The 12,266-nt window shown below is 39.5% G+C and overlaps 2 protein-coding genes across 3 annotated transcripts in view; one reads left to right on the top strand and one right to left on the bottom strand.

Moving 5' to 3' along the window:
- On the bottom strand, positions 1–3,939 carry LOC119728159. 2 transcript variants are annotated; one of them, XM_038200238.1, is made up of 4 exons: positions 3,918–3,939; positions 3,123–3,274; positions 1,607–1,859; positions 192–716 (listed from the first exon to the last, which is right to left on the bottom strand). In XM_038200238.1, the coding sequence occupies exons 2-4, from the start codon at positions 3,269–3,271 to the stop codon at positions 516–518; spliced, it is 603 nt and encodes a 200-aa protein (XP_038056166.1). In that variant the 5' UTR covers positions 3,272–3,274; positions 3,918–3,939; the 3' UTR covers positions 192–515. The 2 variants fall into 2 exon arrangements, with proteins under 2 accessions (XP_038056167.1, XP_038056166.1); XM_038200239.1 differs by lacking the exons at positions 3,123–3,274; positions 3,918–3,939 and adding an exon at positions 3,008–3,110 and having other exon boundaries at positions 1–716.
- LOC119728160 (nardilysin-like) overlaps positions 3,911–12,266 on the top strand; it is a 25,099-nt gene continuing 16,743 nt past the window's right edge. Inside the window, exons 1-10 of the mRNA XM_038200241.1 lie at positions 3,911–4,017; positions 5,392–5,776; positions 6,718–6,799; positions 7,692–7,792; positions 8,175–8,301; positions 9,177–9,272; positions 9,808–9,930; positions 10,863–10,920; positions 11,226–11,299; positions 11,548–11,617. Of these exons, the coding sequence (XP_038056169.1) occupies positions 3,974–4,017; positions 5,392–5,776; positions 6,718–6,799; positions 7,692–7,792; positions 8,175–8,301; positions 9,177–9,272; positions 9,808–9,930; positions 10,863–10,920; positions 11,226–11,299; positions 11,548–11,617 (1,160 nt within the window). The 5' untranslated portion in view covers positions 3,911–3,973. The remainder of the gene's footprint in view (positions 4,018–5,391; positions 5,777–6,717; positions 6,800–7,691; positions 7,793–8,174; positions 8,302–9,176; positions 9,273–9,807; positions 9,931–10,862; positions 10,921–11,225; positions 11,300–11,547; positions 11,618–12,266) is intronic.

Consider the following 12,266-nt stretch of genomic DNA (forward strand, 5'->3'; position numbering starts at 1 on the left):
ATTCATTAACCCCTACCCACTATGACGTGCCTCCCCAATGCCAGACAGCATTTTCCAGCCGTGCACATTATTGCATGCATGCATGTTGGACTTTTTTATTCATAAGGCTTTTGTCCAACATATGTCTGATCAATCACAGCTCAGTTAAAGATTTCTTCCACTTTCTTTGCATTGTATTTATATACAGACTAGTTAAAAAAACAGTCAGATCACATTCATGTAAACACTGTGACTGGTCAAATTCCATCAACAGACAAAAGAGGTAACTGGTACTGTAGGTATACAGCTGACATATCAATCACCTCCAGTCAAAGCATAGACAAGGGAATTCTTAACTGTTAAAAACAGTCACTTGATTGACTTTGACGGCTGTGATGGCGTAGCTGAATTTGCCAGGCAGAGAGGGAGGGTTCTTGGCTGTGAGTGGCACAGTCAAAACATTACAGGGTGAAGCACAATGGATCGGTCTATTATGAAATCAACTTCCCTTCCCTCCACGCTGGGCTTGTGAATAATCAAGTTGGCCTGGCAGCAGGTCCCTGGATCTCCGAGTAGAGTGCCCCCAGGGAAGTCTTGAACTGCTCCAGCTCCATCTCCAGCGTGGAGATGCGGTCCAAGGTGGCGAAGAGTTCTTGTAACTTCTCCTGGATGGCTTTGCCGTTTCCCTCGTACATCTGGAACATGGCCTGCTCGAGGCCTTCGTAAGAGCTGGATGCCTGGTTTTTGTGGTTGAAAACAAGTGGTATACTAGTTTAGCAAGCTTGAACAATAATACGGAGCAATTCATAACACTGTTTGATGGAATTTTGCATGCAGCTGGGAGATGCAAATTTTATTATGTGGTTTTTCTTTGTTTTTTCTTGCTTTTTTTAGTGGCTTGTTTAACCTCACTTTTTATACTAGGAATTTCCAGTAATTTAAGCCATTTCTAATATGTAATATAAAACAATTTTTTTTATTTGTGAGTTTCATATAATCTGTCACTCAGAACAAAAAATATTGATTTTGTTCTAACCAGATATAAGACTAGTACACATTTGTAATTTAAATTACACAAGATTATAACAACTTAAAATTACTTTAAAAAAAAAACTTATGACAAAGATATCTTGAGGACTAAAATGTCATGCCCTCTCAAAGGTCTATAAAACTATTTGTAATTGCTAAAAAAAAACCTGGCAATTGTACAAAAAGTTTCTAAGGACCAAAAGTAATCAAGTCGTCAAGTCCATTATAAATTTATCAAATCACAAATGAGGGGCAAAAGTAACAGTAGATGCACCCTGAAAAAGGAAAAATTCAAAGCTATGATATCTCTTGAGGGCTTGTTAAGATGTGCTTTACTTTTTTGCTGACCAGTCCAAGAGAGGCCAACCTATTGATTAATTTGGCGACAGCCATTTTCTGAGGTGGCACTGCGGTGGCACCAGGCTTGCGCGAGTTGTATTACGCATGCACTCTGGGCTCCTTTGACCAATAGTGTTACCAAAATGTGTGAGCGCCTTTTCTTTAAGAAGGTGTGCATTAGCATGGAACCACCTCAAAAATGGTTTCTTATTCTGTTCTAGCGATTACACTATTCTCCTCCTCGGAGGGTTAAACTTACTTGTAGCTCCATCGCTTTCTTGAAGTCAGCCAGCAGAGTAGTGTCCCTTTTTCTCTTGGCATTGATGTCGTCGATCAGTTGCTGGGTGCGCTGGTTCAAGATTTCCCTGTTGACGGAATTTGACATTGGGGGCATCTGCTGCGTCTGGGGCATCTGCTGTGCTGAGGCCTGCAGCATGGAGGTCTGTGGGAACTCCTGAGTGGGGTTGGTGAAGCTGAGCGGGATGTTGCTGCAAGCTGACTCAGATGGAATGCTGCATTGAGTTAAGGAAGAAGAAATTGTTGGTTTTTTTTTTACTAGGTCTAAAGTTTGATAGATAAAGTTAACGTTGAATGTAGTTCAATTGAAAAATTGAATTAACGGGAATATACATCATTTGCTTTTGCTGTAATTTTCAGAAATGGATGGAATTGGGGGGTTGGAAATATATAGCAAATATAGTTACACTGACTTTTTTGAGGTTTTGGGTCCGAAAATGCTATAAAAACCAAGAAAAACAATCATTTTCCTGTAGTCTGGTTCCCTGACTCCATTTAAGAAGAAACAGAGCAGTTTACGTACATTGGGGAATTGTAAGGTCAGGGAACCAGTCTAGCTGGCTTGTACCCGTTCATGTGTGTAATCGATTGCAAACAAGTGTGATGGTCAGCTGGGGCCAGTATTTGAAAAATAGCCAGTTTTTTTCCAACGCTGGTCAGCCGATCAGTGTTGGAAATTGATACAAAGATACCACTTTTCTTGAAAATGACAGTGAACCAGGTGCCATGATTTTACAGGATGCTTTACACTGTCATTCACTAACAGTCCAGCAAGGTATTTCAAAATGATTTGGTAGTTTTATTTTTTGATGTTTGCAAATATTGTATTTTCCCTTTAAAGTTTATATAGGGAACCGGTCCTTAATTATTTCGACTCATGTGCAGGCACTTCCTCTGCACATCCACAGGTTTGATGAATGTGTGCACAAGATAATCAATGCAGAGTGAACGTGTGGCTCGATGGGGAAAGTGCTTGACTGCGGTTCCAGTGACCTACCGTAAGTGCGAGGCCAGTGCCTACCATTTTACATGTCATTTTTTTTTTCTATTTGATTTTCCCAAAAAGTGCAACATCTATTCTTCTTCATCCGTGGTTGTAAATCAAATCCTACATTTAATTGTCAAATACATGTATTTCAACTTGTTTTCTAATTGGCGGCTCTAGAGGATTTTGAGTTAAGTCTGAAATTGCATTAGGTCTGATTCCCGTCCCGGTACAAGAGGTATTTTCAACCAGGGGAGAATTTGACCACGTGCTATTATTTATTAAGCACAAACCTTGGGTCTGACTAGGGTTGATTATATGGTGCAAACAAAGTGGGTGCGTGGTCTTGTAATAATTAGATCTCACACTCTAACTTACATTAGGCAATGCTGGTTTTCAAATATGTGGTAGGATACTCCCCCTTTTACCATATAGGCCCTACTGCCAAAATGACAATTTGTGTTTGTCGTTTGTTTGGTCATGATGAGGCTACCTTTGCTCAAGAAAGTCAGCTCTGTCCGGATCAAACTCTGCCTGGCCCTGGCCTTCACCAGACACTGGCTGGGCATGCTGGGTTTGTTGCTGTGGAAGGCTTAGGCAGTCCATTTCTGCTGCGGCTGAATATTCTTGCAATGTTTCCATGTTCTATAAAAATGCAGTTCAAACTAAAGGGAATTAAAATGATTAGTAACTAGAGACTAGGCTATGGCTGGTGTTACTCGTTAGAGTGCCAAACACTCAGTTTTGTTGACAAAAATGACAGTGTCAGTCACTAACTTCATCATTCATGAACTTAGACTCAATTGTGTTGTGAATAAAGTAGGCTAAGTGAAAAGTTAACTAGGCCTAAGTTAAATCGGCCTAGCTAGGCCTTATCACTATAATCAGTATCACATCAGCATGATCAGTCACACTGGCATTGCCATATAGCCAGGTTGGACGACGTCTTCATTGCAATTTGCATTATGACTAGCATTGCCATTGGTCACGTAACGTTAGGCCTACTTTCTCTCTCTTGACCGCCCAACTTTTACCCAAGTTAACTAGCCTATTCCTTCGTTCATCAACTTTTACATCACAAAACTCAAAAGCTGTAAAACTGTTGAAAAAAAAATGCACATTGATTGTTACCTTGACGAAAATCATGAAAATAGGCTTTCGCTCTAGGTACACAACTACTGGGGGCGCTGTTTTAAAACTTTTGACCAATAGTTATTCATTGTACATATCCCGAACAGAGTATATTTAAATTGCGATTTCGTGTTGTTAGATAAGAAGATAAGAATACCTTGTTTGGGACTCAACAGTCTGCCACCGTTAAACTACCCCGATTGGAAAACAAAGATGGCTGCCATCGTGAAGTCTCCGAATGATACACGTGAATATCGGTAAGTCTATTTTATCCCGTAGAGTAAATCGTAAAGGTAAAACTATCCGATTTTTCATGTTAATAGAAAGTTCAAACTTTAAGATGTTAAAAAATGTCCAAATTGTTCAAAATGTTCCCCGCTTGAAGAAGGTCAAACGATTCAATTGGTGCCCAATTTCCGGACACGTGTGTACACTATGTATGTGTCTGTCTCATTTTAGCCACACAATGGCAATGCCATATGTCCCGTTTCTAGTGGAGCAGAAAATCAATTTAAGATTGGAATTATTTTGTCACTTATAATCATAATTACACAATCCCGTCTAGATCAACTCAACTGCTTAATATAATAATAATAGGCCTATTAAACTAAAGCAAAATAATGTTATTAAATTGATTGGAAAAAATGTTGCAACCAACATGTAAGTGACGCCACTTCCGCGATTGATTGTGTATGAAGTCTATGGAGAGTCAAGAATACTTTCTAAATTTGCTAACAACATTGGAAATGTTTCTCATCCCATATTCATATCTTATCATCGTTTTTGCAATGCAATGACTGACATTCATTGAGCATGTTGAGATGATATATGAAGAAAAAAGGGGCGTCAGGTTGAAACATTTTTCTTAATGCATTACCTACAGAGGTCTGGTTATCTTATAATTTCGGGTTGAATTCTGACAAGTTTCTGCTGCCATTGTTCATGAAAGCATCTGCATGCTGCAATTGTGCCCTCACTACATGTAGCTTACACCAAATTTTGTCAAAGTGCATCAGCGCGGTACGGCTGTTGCCTGTCATTCAGTATTGGTCAAAAGTGCATTTACATGATGTATGCCTACTTAGAAAATGTTCTTGACCCTTCATAGACTTTGTACACAACCACTGAAGTGGCGTCTGGATACCACATGCTTTCCTTGATCGAAAATAAAGAGGGGCTCATAACTACACGATCGCCATTACTTGCATCTTCCACTTTCTAAAACAAAAATCTCCCCAAAAAGCTGCCTTGGTTTAATGGTTGATCCATAACTCTTTAGCATTTGGGAACAATAGTTTTAAGGACCTCAGAACTAAAATTGTTTTGACAAATCAGAGTTTTTACTCTCCAACGTCTGTATTTAAACATCGCAAACGCTGCACACACTACTTGATGGAAACCATTGCTGATCGTTGTATGCAGTCCCCGTTATTTCGGATCAGTTTGATTTTCTACAGAGCATGTACATAGAGAGGGCGGAGATATTTTTAATTTTTCCAGTAAAAATGTTTAGCCAATATATATTCTTCTGCATGTTGGAATAAATTATTATGATCTGTTTCAAAGTGATTATTTTATATTAAGTTAAAGGTTATTGTTTAATGCAGTCATGTTTTTGAAACTTTTTTTAGGGTGGTTACATTGTCCAATGGGTTGACTGCACTCCTGATATCTGATTTGGCTAAACGGGGGCAAGGAGATGAACAAAATGGCGCAGCCGAAACAAACAGTGAATGCAGGGCTTCTGACGACGAACGGTGTGAGAATGATGAGATTGCAACAGAGGAAATGGACGTTGGGTCCACCCCCGGGGACTGTACCATTGGATCATCAGAGGTCCCTGATGTGAACTCAGATGCATTGGAAGATGGGTCCTTTCCATTGTCCGATGGGGGAGCAGAAGAGGATGAGGAGGAGATGATGGAGGAGGAGGAAGATTGTGAAGATGATGCTGAAGCTGATGAAGACGCTGAAGCGAGATCAGTGCGGAAGTCACAGTCCAAACAACCAAAGCTGGTAAAGACAGAACTTTCCTGATGTCATAATCATTGTGTATTAATTGTTAGGCCATGTAAAAAGTATATATTCTCATTCAGGCTTTTTAAAAAAAAAGGAAGGAGGCCCCCCCCCCCTTTCCCCTAAGATGGATCTTTCAATTTTCTTGACATTTTTTGCTGGTACCATTGTGTCCAAAGGAGCCATCACCCTTTCTATCAGAATTGTACTTACAAACAAAGCTAATTTTTTTGCTGGAAAAAAACCCTCAAAATATATATTTCAACTATATGATTAAAGAATAAAAAAGGAGGAGGAAGGAAAAAGAGGCGGGTGGGGACGAGAAACTGGTTTAGTTTTTTTTTACTTGGAGTTACATCAAATTGGGTAGCAGTGCAGTGAGTGAAAAATAACATACTTGTATACCTTCAGTGTGTAGGCATGGGGTGAATGCCACTCAAAATGTGAGGTCACAAAAGTAGATCTAGATAATGTAGACTTAGCCCCCTAAGAGCAGAAAAATATTGAGAGCAGCTCAGCTTTACTCCTTTTAGCCAACAAAATTCTCCAAAATTGTTTAGAAGCCAATGACATGTCACCAGCTAAATAAGTTTAAGGGCTTGTGCCAATTGTAAAAGGAAATTTGTCTCGGCCATTTTTCACCACACAAAGGTACAGTTTGGTGAGTCACAAATTATTAGAGTAGAAAAGTATTTGTGCACTTAGGAAAAAAAATAGTAATATTAGCATTGAATGACGTTCAGAGCACCTCAATAGGCCTATGGAGAAAAAAAAAATTAAAATCAATTAATTCAAACTTTTTTTCGTATGTTATACAGACACAAAAAGGTGTTTTTTTTTTAAATCACAGGACTAATTAAATGTATTTGTATTGTCTTATCTGCAGTTGGCTAGATAGTTGATCCTATATTAACCCATGATATTATTTCTAATTCTTTTAGGCAGCCGCAGCTCTAAGCATTGGTATCGGCAGCTTCTGTGAGCCAGATGATATACCAGGACTGGCACACTTCCTTGAACATAGTGAGTCATTCCAATCACGAATCATAATCCTTTTTGTGAAAAAAGTAGTGGCTTAAAGGTAATATACAACATTTGCTTTTGCTGTAATTTTCTGAAATGGATGATTTGGGGGTAAGTATTCTGTAGCAAATAATACCTGTTTAAAGTTTGTGTTCATAGATGATGGAAAACCAAGAAACAAATATTCTTGTAGTCTGGTTCCCTGACCCTACTTCAGACGAAACAGAGCGGGCTAGACTAGCTGGCTTGCACCCGTTCACAGATGTGCAATTGCAAACATAATGTGAACTAACTAATTTGGTAAATAGGGGGCAGTATTTGAAAAAAAGTCAGTTTTTTTCCAACGATAGTTGGCCGATCATCACTGGAAATTGATACAAAAAATTCCACTTTTCTTGAAAATGGCACATCAGGTGCCATAATTTCACAGGATGCTTGAGACTATTATCCACTTACACTCAAGTAAGGTATTTCATAATAGTTTGTTTTTGGGATATTTGCAAATATTAAATAACTCAATCCTTCCAAATCTGAGGGGGGGGGGGGGGATTTGCATGAGAAATACTTCCCAAATTTGAAACATTGCACTATGTATTCTGCTCAAGTGCAGTGTATTCCATTCATCCAACAAACTTAGACTCAACTGTTTTGTAAACAAAACAAAAAAACTGATAATGAATTGTTAAAAATGATGGGTATATCAAATCGTGTTTCATTGACAACCAACATTATTTCATGATTTGAAGACTACCCATGCTGTTCATAGTCTTGATGCCTGAAAGATGACATTGATTGTTGTGACTTTACGTAGACCTACCTGATATTTGATCTGGAACTTATGGTGATTTTTATTTCACTTTTTTTATTGATTAATTTTCCCCGGTTTTTGTAGTGGTCTTCATGGGAAGTGAGAAATACCCAGATGAGAATTCTTTTGACGCCTTCATCAGGACGCATGGGGGTTCAGACAACGCCTCAACAGACTGCGAACGGGTAACTCTTTGCTTCTCAAGCAACATAGAATTGAATCAATGAATGCAAATCTGTTAATGATTTATATTCCTGCGCCTTGCCACTTTGGGGAGTGACGTGGCCTTGTGGTCTGGAGCATTGAACTCAAAGTCTGCGGGTAATTCTGCAGGTTGTGGGTTCGAGTCCAGCCTGGGGTTATGGTGTGTGTGTCCTTGGGCAAGACACTTTGTCACTCATTGCTTCTCCCCACCCAGGAGTAAATGGGTACCTGTGAGGGCAGAGATTGATTTTTGCTGCTTTGTGCCGAAACAGCAGAATCAAGGTGAATACTCCCAAGGCCAATGGATTGTTTTTTTAAAGTGGCTCTCACATACTCCGTCAATTTTTTGTCCTTCTGATCCAGACAACGTTCATCTTTGAGGTTCACCAGCAGAGCTTCCGCGAGGGGCTGATGCGCTTTGCCCAGTTCTTCACGGCACCCCTCCTAAAAGCCAGCAGCACGGACAGGGAGCTGGAGGCAGTAGACAGCGGTAAGCCAAAGCAAGTCAGAAACTGTATGCAAATATGTTTCAAGTTGGGGGAGAAGGGGAAGGGGAAGGGGGGGGGGGGCAAGTGGGAAGGCGGGGGGGGGGGGGGGGGGGCAAGTGGGAAGGCGGGGGGGGGGGGGGCAAGTGGGAAGGCGGGGGGGGGGGGGTAAGTGGGAAGGGGGGGCAAGGTTGGGAAGTGTTGCATTCAGAACTTGTATCCCATTTTTTGAGTGTGTGTTTCTCTATTAAGGTAAACTCTTATGTACACTTTTCATTTTTGGTAAAAGAGTCTTTGGTATTTGGATGACCCTTGTTTCAGTTATAAAATATTATATTAACTTTGAACCCTGTGCCTATTTCCTAGGATGCATCCTCAATAATTCAGTTTTCAAAATCCTCCAACTGTTCCCATGTTAAAATTTAATATTTTCTTTATCTTCAAAAATCATCCGTTATTTCTTGAATTTGTTCAGTGGAGGGCTGACCAGTGCCTCCATACTTCAAAATTCTCCAAAACACTTTGACATGTAGAATGTTCAAGCAGTGCAGATGGTATTCAGTATAAGTGCAGATGGTATTCAGTATAATGTAGGCCTACATTTATATGCAATGGGCACTTAACAGGCATACAGCCTTAATCCTCCAGAATCTGCCAAAAGCACCTGGCTGGTTTTGGAGGATTGAAGAGGGTTAGGGTCAATCAAATAAGCCACAAGGAGCAAGGTTCACTCTTAATCATTGACGACTTGGATTTTCGCCAACATAGGGCTGGATAGCTCAGTAGGTAGAGCACCGCTTCGGATTTCCAGAGGTCGCAAGTTCAAATCCCGCTTCAGTCAATTTCTTTGTTCAACATTATATTGTTTTTACCTTGACAGAATTCCAGATGAGTTTACCGAGTGACTACCATCGCAAGCAGCAGCTGGTTGGGGCTATGTGCAGAGAGGGTCACCCTATGGGCAAGTTCATGTGGGGTAAGCTACATTATTCAGCAAATCACCTGTCTAATATAGCAAATATTCAGTTTGAGACTGCCAAGTGTGCATTGTAGAGAGTACATGTATGTACAACTTTGGAGAATTTGAGTGATGCACCATGAAGAACGATTCTGAGAAACAAAATTGGATACCTTAATGTCAGAGCATTCCGACAGAAGCGTCAACTAACACCTATTGGTCGTCTCAGAATCATCTCTATTTGTTAGATATGCACTTTTCATGATGTTTCTGCAGACTATGTTAAGTTGTGTACAATAAGTTAGACAGCAGCCAATTTCATGAAACATTGTGGTACTCCGTTTGCTTTTGCGTAACAAATTCTGAGTAGTTCATGGAATTACGCTGTTCCTGGGGCGCTGACTTATTCTACAAATAATTGTACATCTTACGCACTTGTTTCGGGGATGTAACTTGCAAGTTCCCTGTGGTTAAAGCATGCTGTGCCGGTTTTTGTTTTGAATATTTTATATTTTGCACGCTAAGATTTATTATTGGATGTTTTTATCAACAGGTAATTCCACCACCCTAAAGACACAGCCGTCTGCCAGAAATATCGATGTCCAGCAGCGCTTAATTGAGTTCAGAAAGCGAGTATACTCAGCCCAGTATATGACTGTAGCTTTGCAATCTAGAGGTATGCATTGTCATAGGGCAGTGTGTGATGTAGTAATATTAGTAGCTTCCAATTCTCTGAACTGGCTATACACTCAAGTGAAATGTGTGGCTTCGTGGTCTGGAGCATTGAATTCATGCTGTGCGGGTGAAGCTGCAGGTTGTGGGTTCGAGTCCAGCCTGCGGCTACGGTGCGTGTGCCCTTGGGCAAGGCACTTTGTCACTCATTGCATCTCTCCAACCAGGAGTAAATTGGGTACCTGTGCGGGCAGAGATGGTTGTTCTTGATTGATTTAAGCTGCTTTGCCTCAAAATGGCAGCATCGAGCTGTATACTCCCCAGGGAGCTGAGATGGTCTTTGGCATGTTTCATTGGCCCAATGAGCAGGGTAATAATGATGTAGCACCTTGATCATATCACCAATACTGGTGGATACGTGTGCTATAAAAAGACACATTGTTATGCACACTATTATAATATTTGAGCAGCACTGAAAAAAAGGCTTGTCAGCAAAAATACTGTTGTGAATTTATTATGGACATGGTTCTTACAGGCATGTAAATTTTCTCAGATCAGCTGATTTCCTCGTTTTAACTTCACACTTACGTCATAAAAACCAAAAAAAACACAATTTCCTCTCTTTTTTGTTACTTTGCAGTTGCATGCATCAATCTCAGCTTTTCTGGTTTGTCTGTTTCTTTGCTTGTTTGTTTATTTATTTGTTTGTTAGTAAATTGTTTTCTTTTTTCTTTTGGCTAAGAGGTGTACATTTGTCTTGTCATCAACTTGTCTCAGCTCATAAGGCAACTTCATGAAAATTGGTCTGAGTATCCCCTACAAAGTGGCTCAATTCCTGTAACTTTGTCAAGATTATCTGCTGCAGCCTATCGTTGAATTTCATAAATTTGACTTTCCTTTTAATGCTTTGTGTACTCTTCTCTCTTCTTTTTATAGAGACACTAGACACCTTAGAAGACTGGGTCCGAGAATCTTTTTCAGACATTCCAAATAAGTAAGGTTTGTTCAGATTTATACTCCAGAATTCTTACCCTTCCCAGTTACTGTGTCTTAAAGCCTAACATCCGTAACGGTCGTTGACAGCGCTTATATCTCATTAATTAATTCAGCTAACATTACATGAACCATGTCATGTTGTACATTAAGGCCTAAGCTAGAGTTGTACCGAATATATAAAAACAATTTCTTTCACTGCAAGTATTTTACTTTGTTGTTTCAAATTGGTTTTAGGCTCTGAATGTAACATCCCGTAATGATGGAACTGTCCAATTTGAACTCTATCCTAATTTTTTTTCACAGTGGACAAAAGCGGCCATCTTCTGAATGTTGCGGTGAACCATTTTCACAGGAGAAGTTGCACAAATTGTACAAAGGTAAACCAAATGTATTCGTACAAAGGTAAACCAAATGTATTCATACTTTTTTCTGATTTAACACAAAACACTTTTGGGTTTGATTAAAAATTCTGCCTTTCTATGTCCCAGCAGTTGATTTCCCTAAGAAATACAGTATTGCCTTGTTTCTTTTGAAACTACGCATTTCTGGAATTAGATAAGTATTTCTATTCATTCAAGGAAATAAATGTTCCTTATCCTTTTCCTATTTTCCCCCTAAATCTTAGTTGTTCCTGTGCAGAAGGCCCACATTCTGGATATCACATGGTCATTGGCCAATCAGCGGCAACACTATCGGTCAGTATCTCATGCATATTCAGGAACAAGTTCATGTGGACTAAGACCATACGGAGCAAACTTGAAAACAATGAAAATAATCCCACCCGAACATTGTTGTCTGGCATATTATGTAAAATTTTATTTAAATTTTTTTTTTTAAATTTAAGCTTATATGCATGGAAGTTTAACAAAACTAGTAATCTACAAGGCAGAGACAAACACAATTTTTTAGTTGAACAAAATTGTGGTTGTGTCAACAAGCCGTGTGCGGCTCTGAACATCAAGGTAGGAGAGCTATGCCTTATTCTGCCAGTAGCGTTACAGACAGCAATAATTTTTGTATGGGTGGGTGTTCAAGGAAAAGTTTTAGTCTGTCTCAATTTGTGGTAAATTGCTGAAAACAAACATATTTCCAAATTTGTATGTTTCATTTGTTCATAATTCTTTCAGAACCATTTGTAGATCTTCCTCATTTCTATTTGTTTAAACCTTGAACAAAAACTAGGTGTAAAAAACCCCAAAAACCCCGGGAATGTTGGAAAAGAAAACCGAAAGCATCGTATTGAGATAAGAAACCCCATTTTCTAGTCAGCACAAAACCGAAAGCATCATATTGAGTTAAGAAACCCCATTTTCTAGTCAGCACAAAACCGAAAGCATCATATTG

This window comes from Patiria miniata, unplaced genomic scaffold (genome assembly GCF_015706575.1).
Source record: "Patiria miniata isolate m_02_andy unplaced genomic scaffold, ASM1570657v1 HiC_scaffold_20, whole genome shotgun sequence".
NCBI classification, from domain to species: Eukaryota; Metazoa; Echinodermata; class Asteroidea; order Valvatida; family Asterinidae; genus Patiria; species Patiria miniata.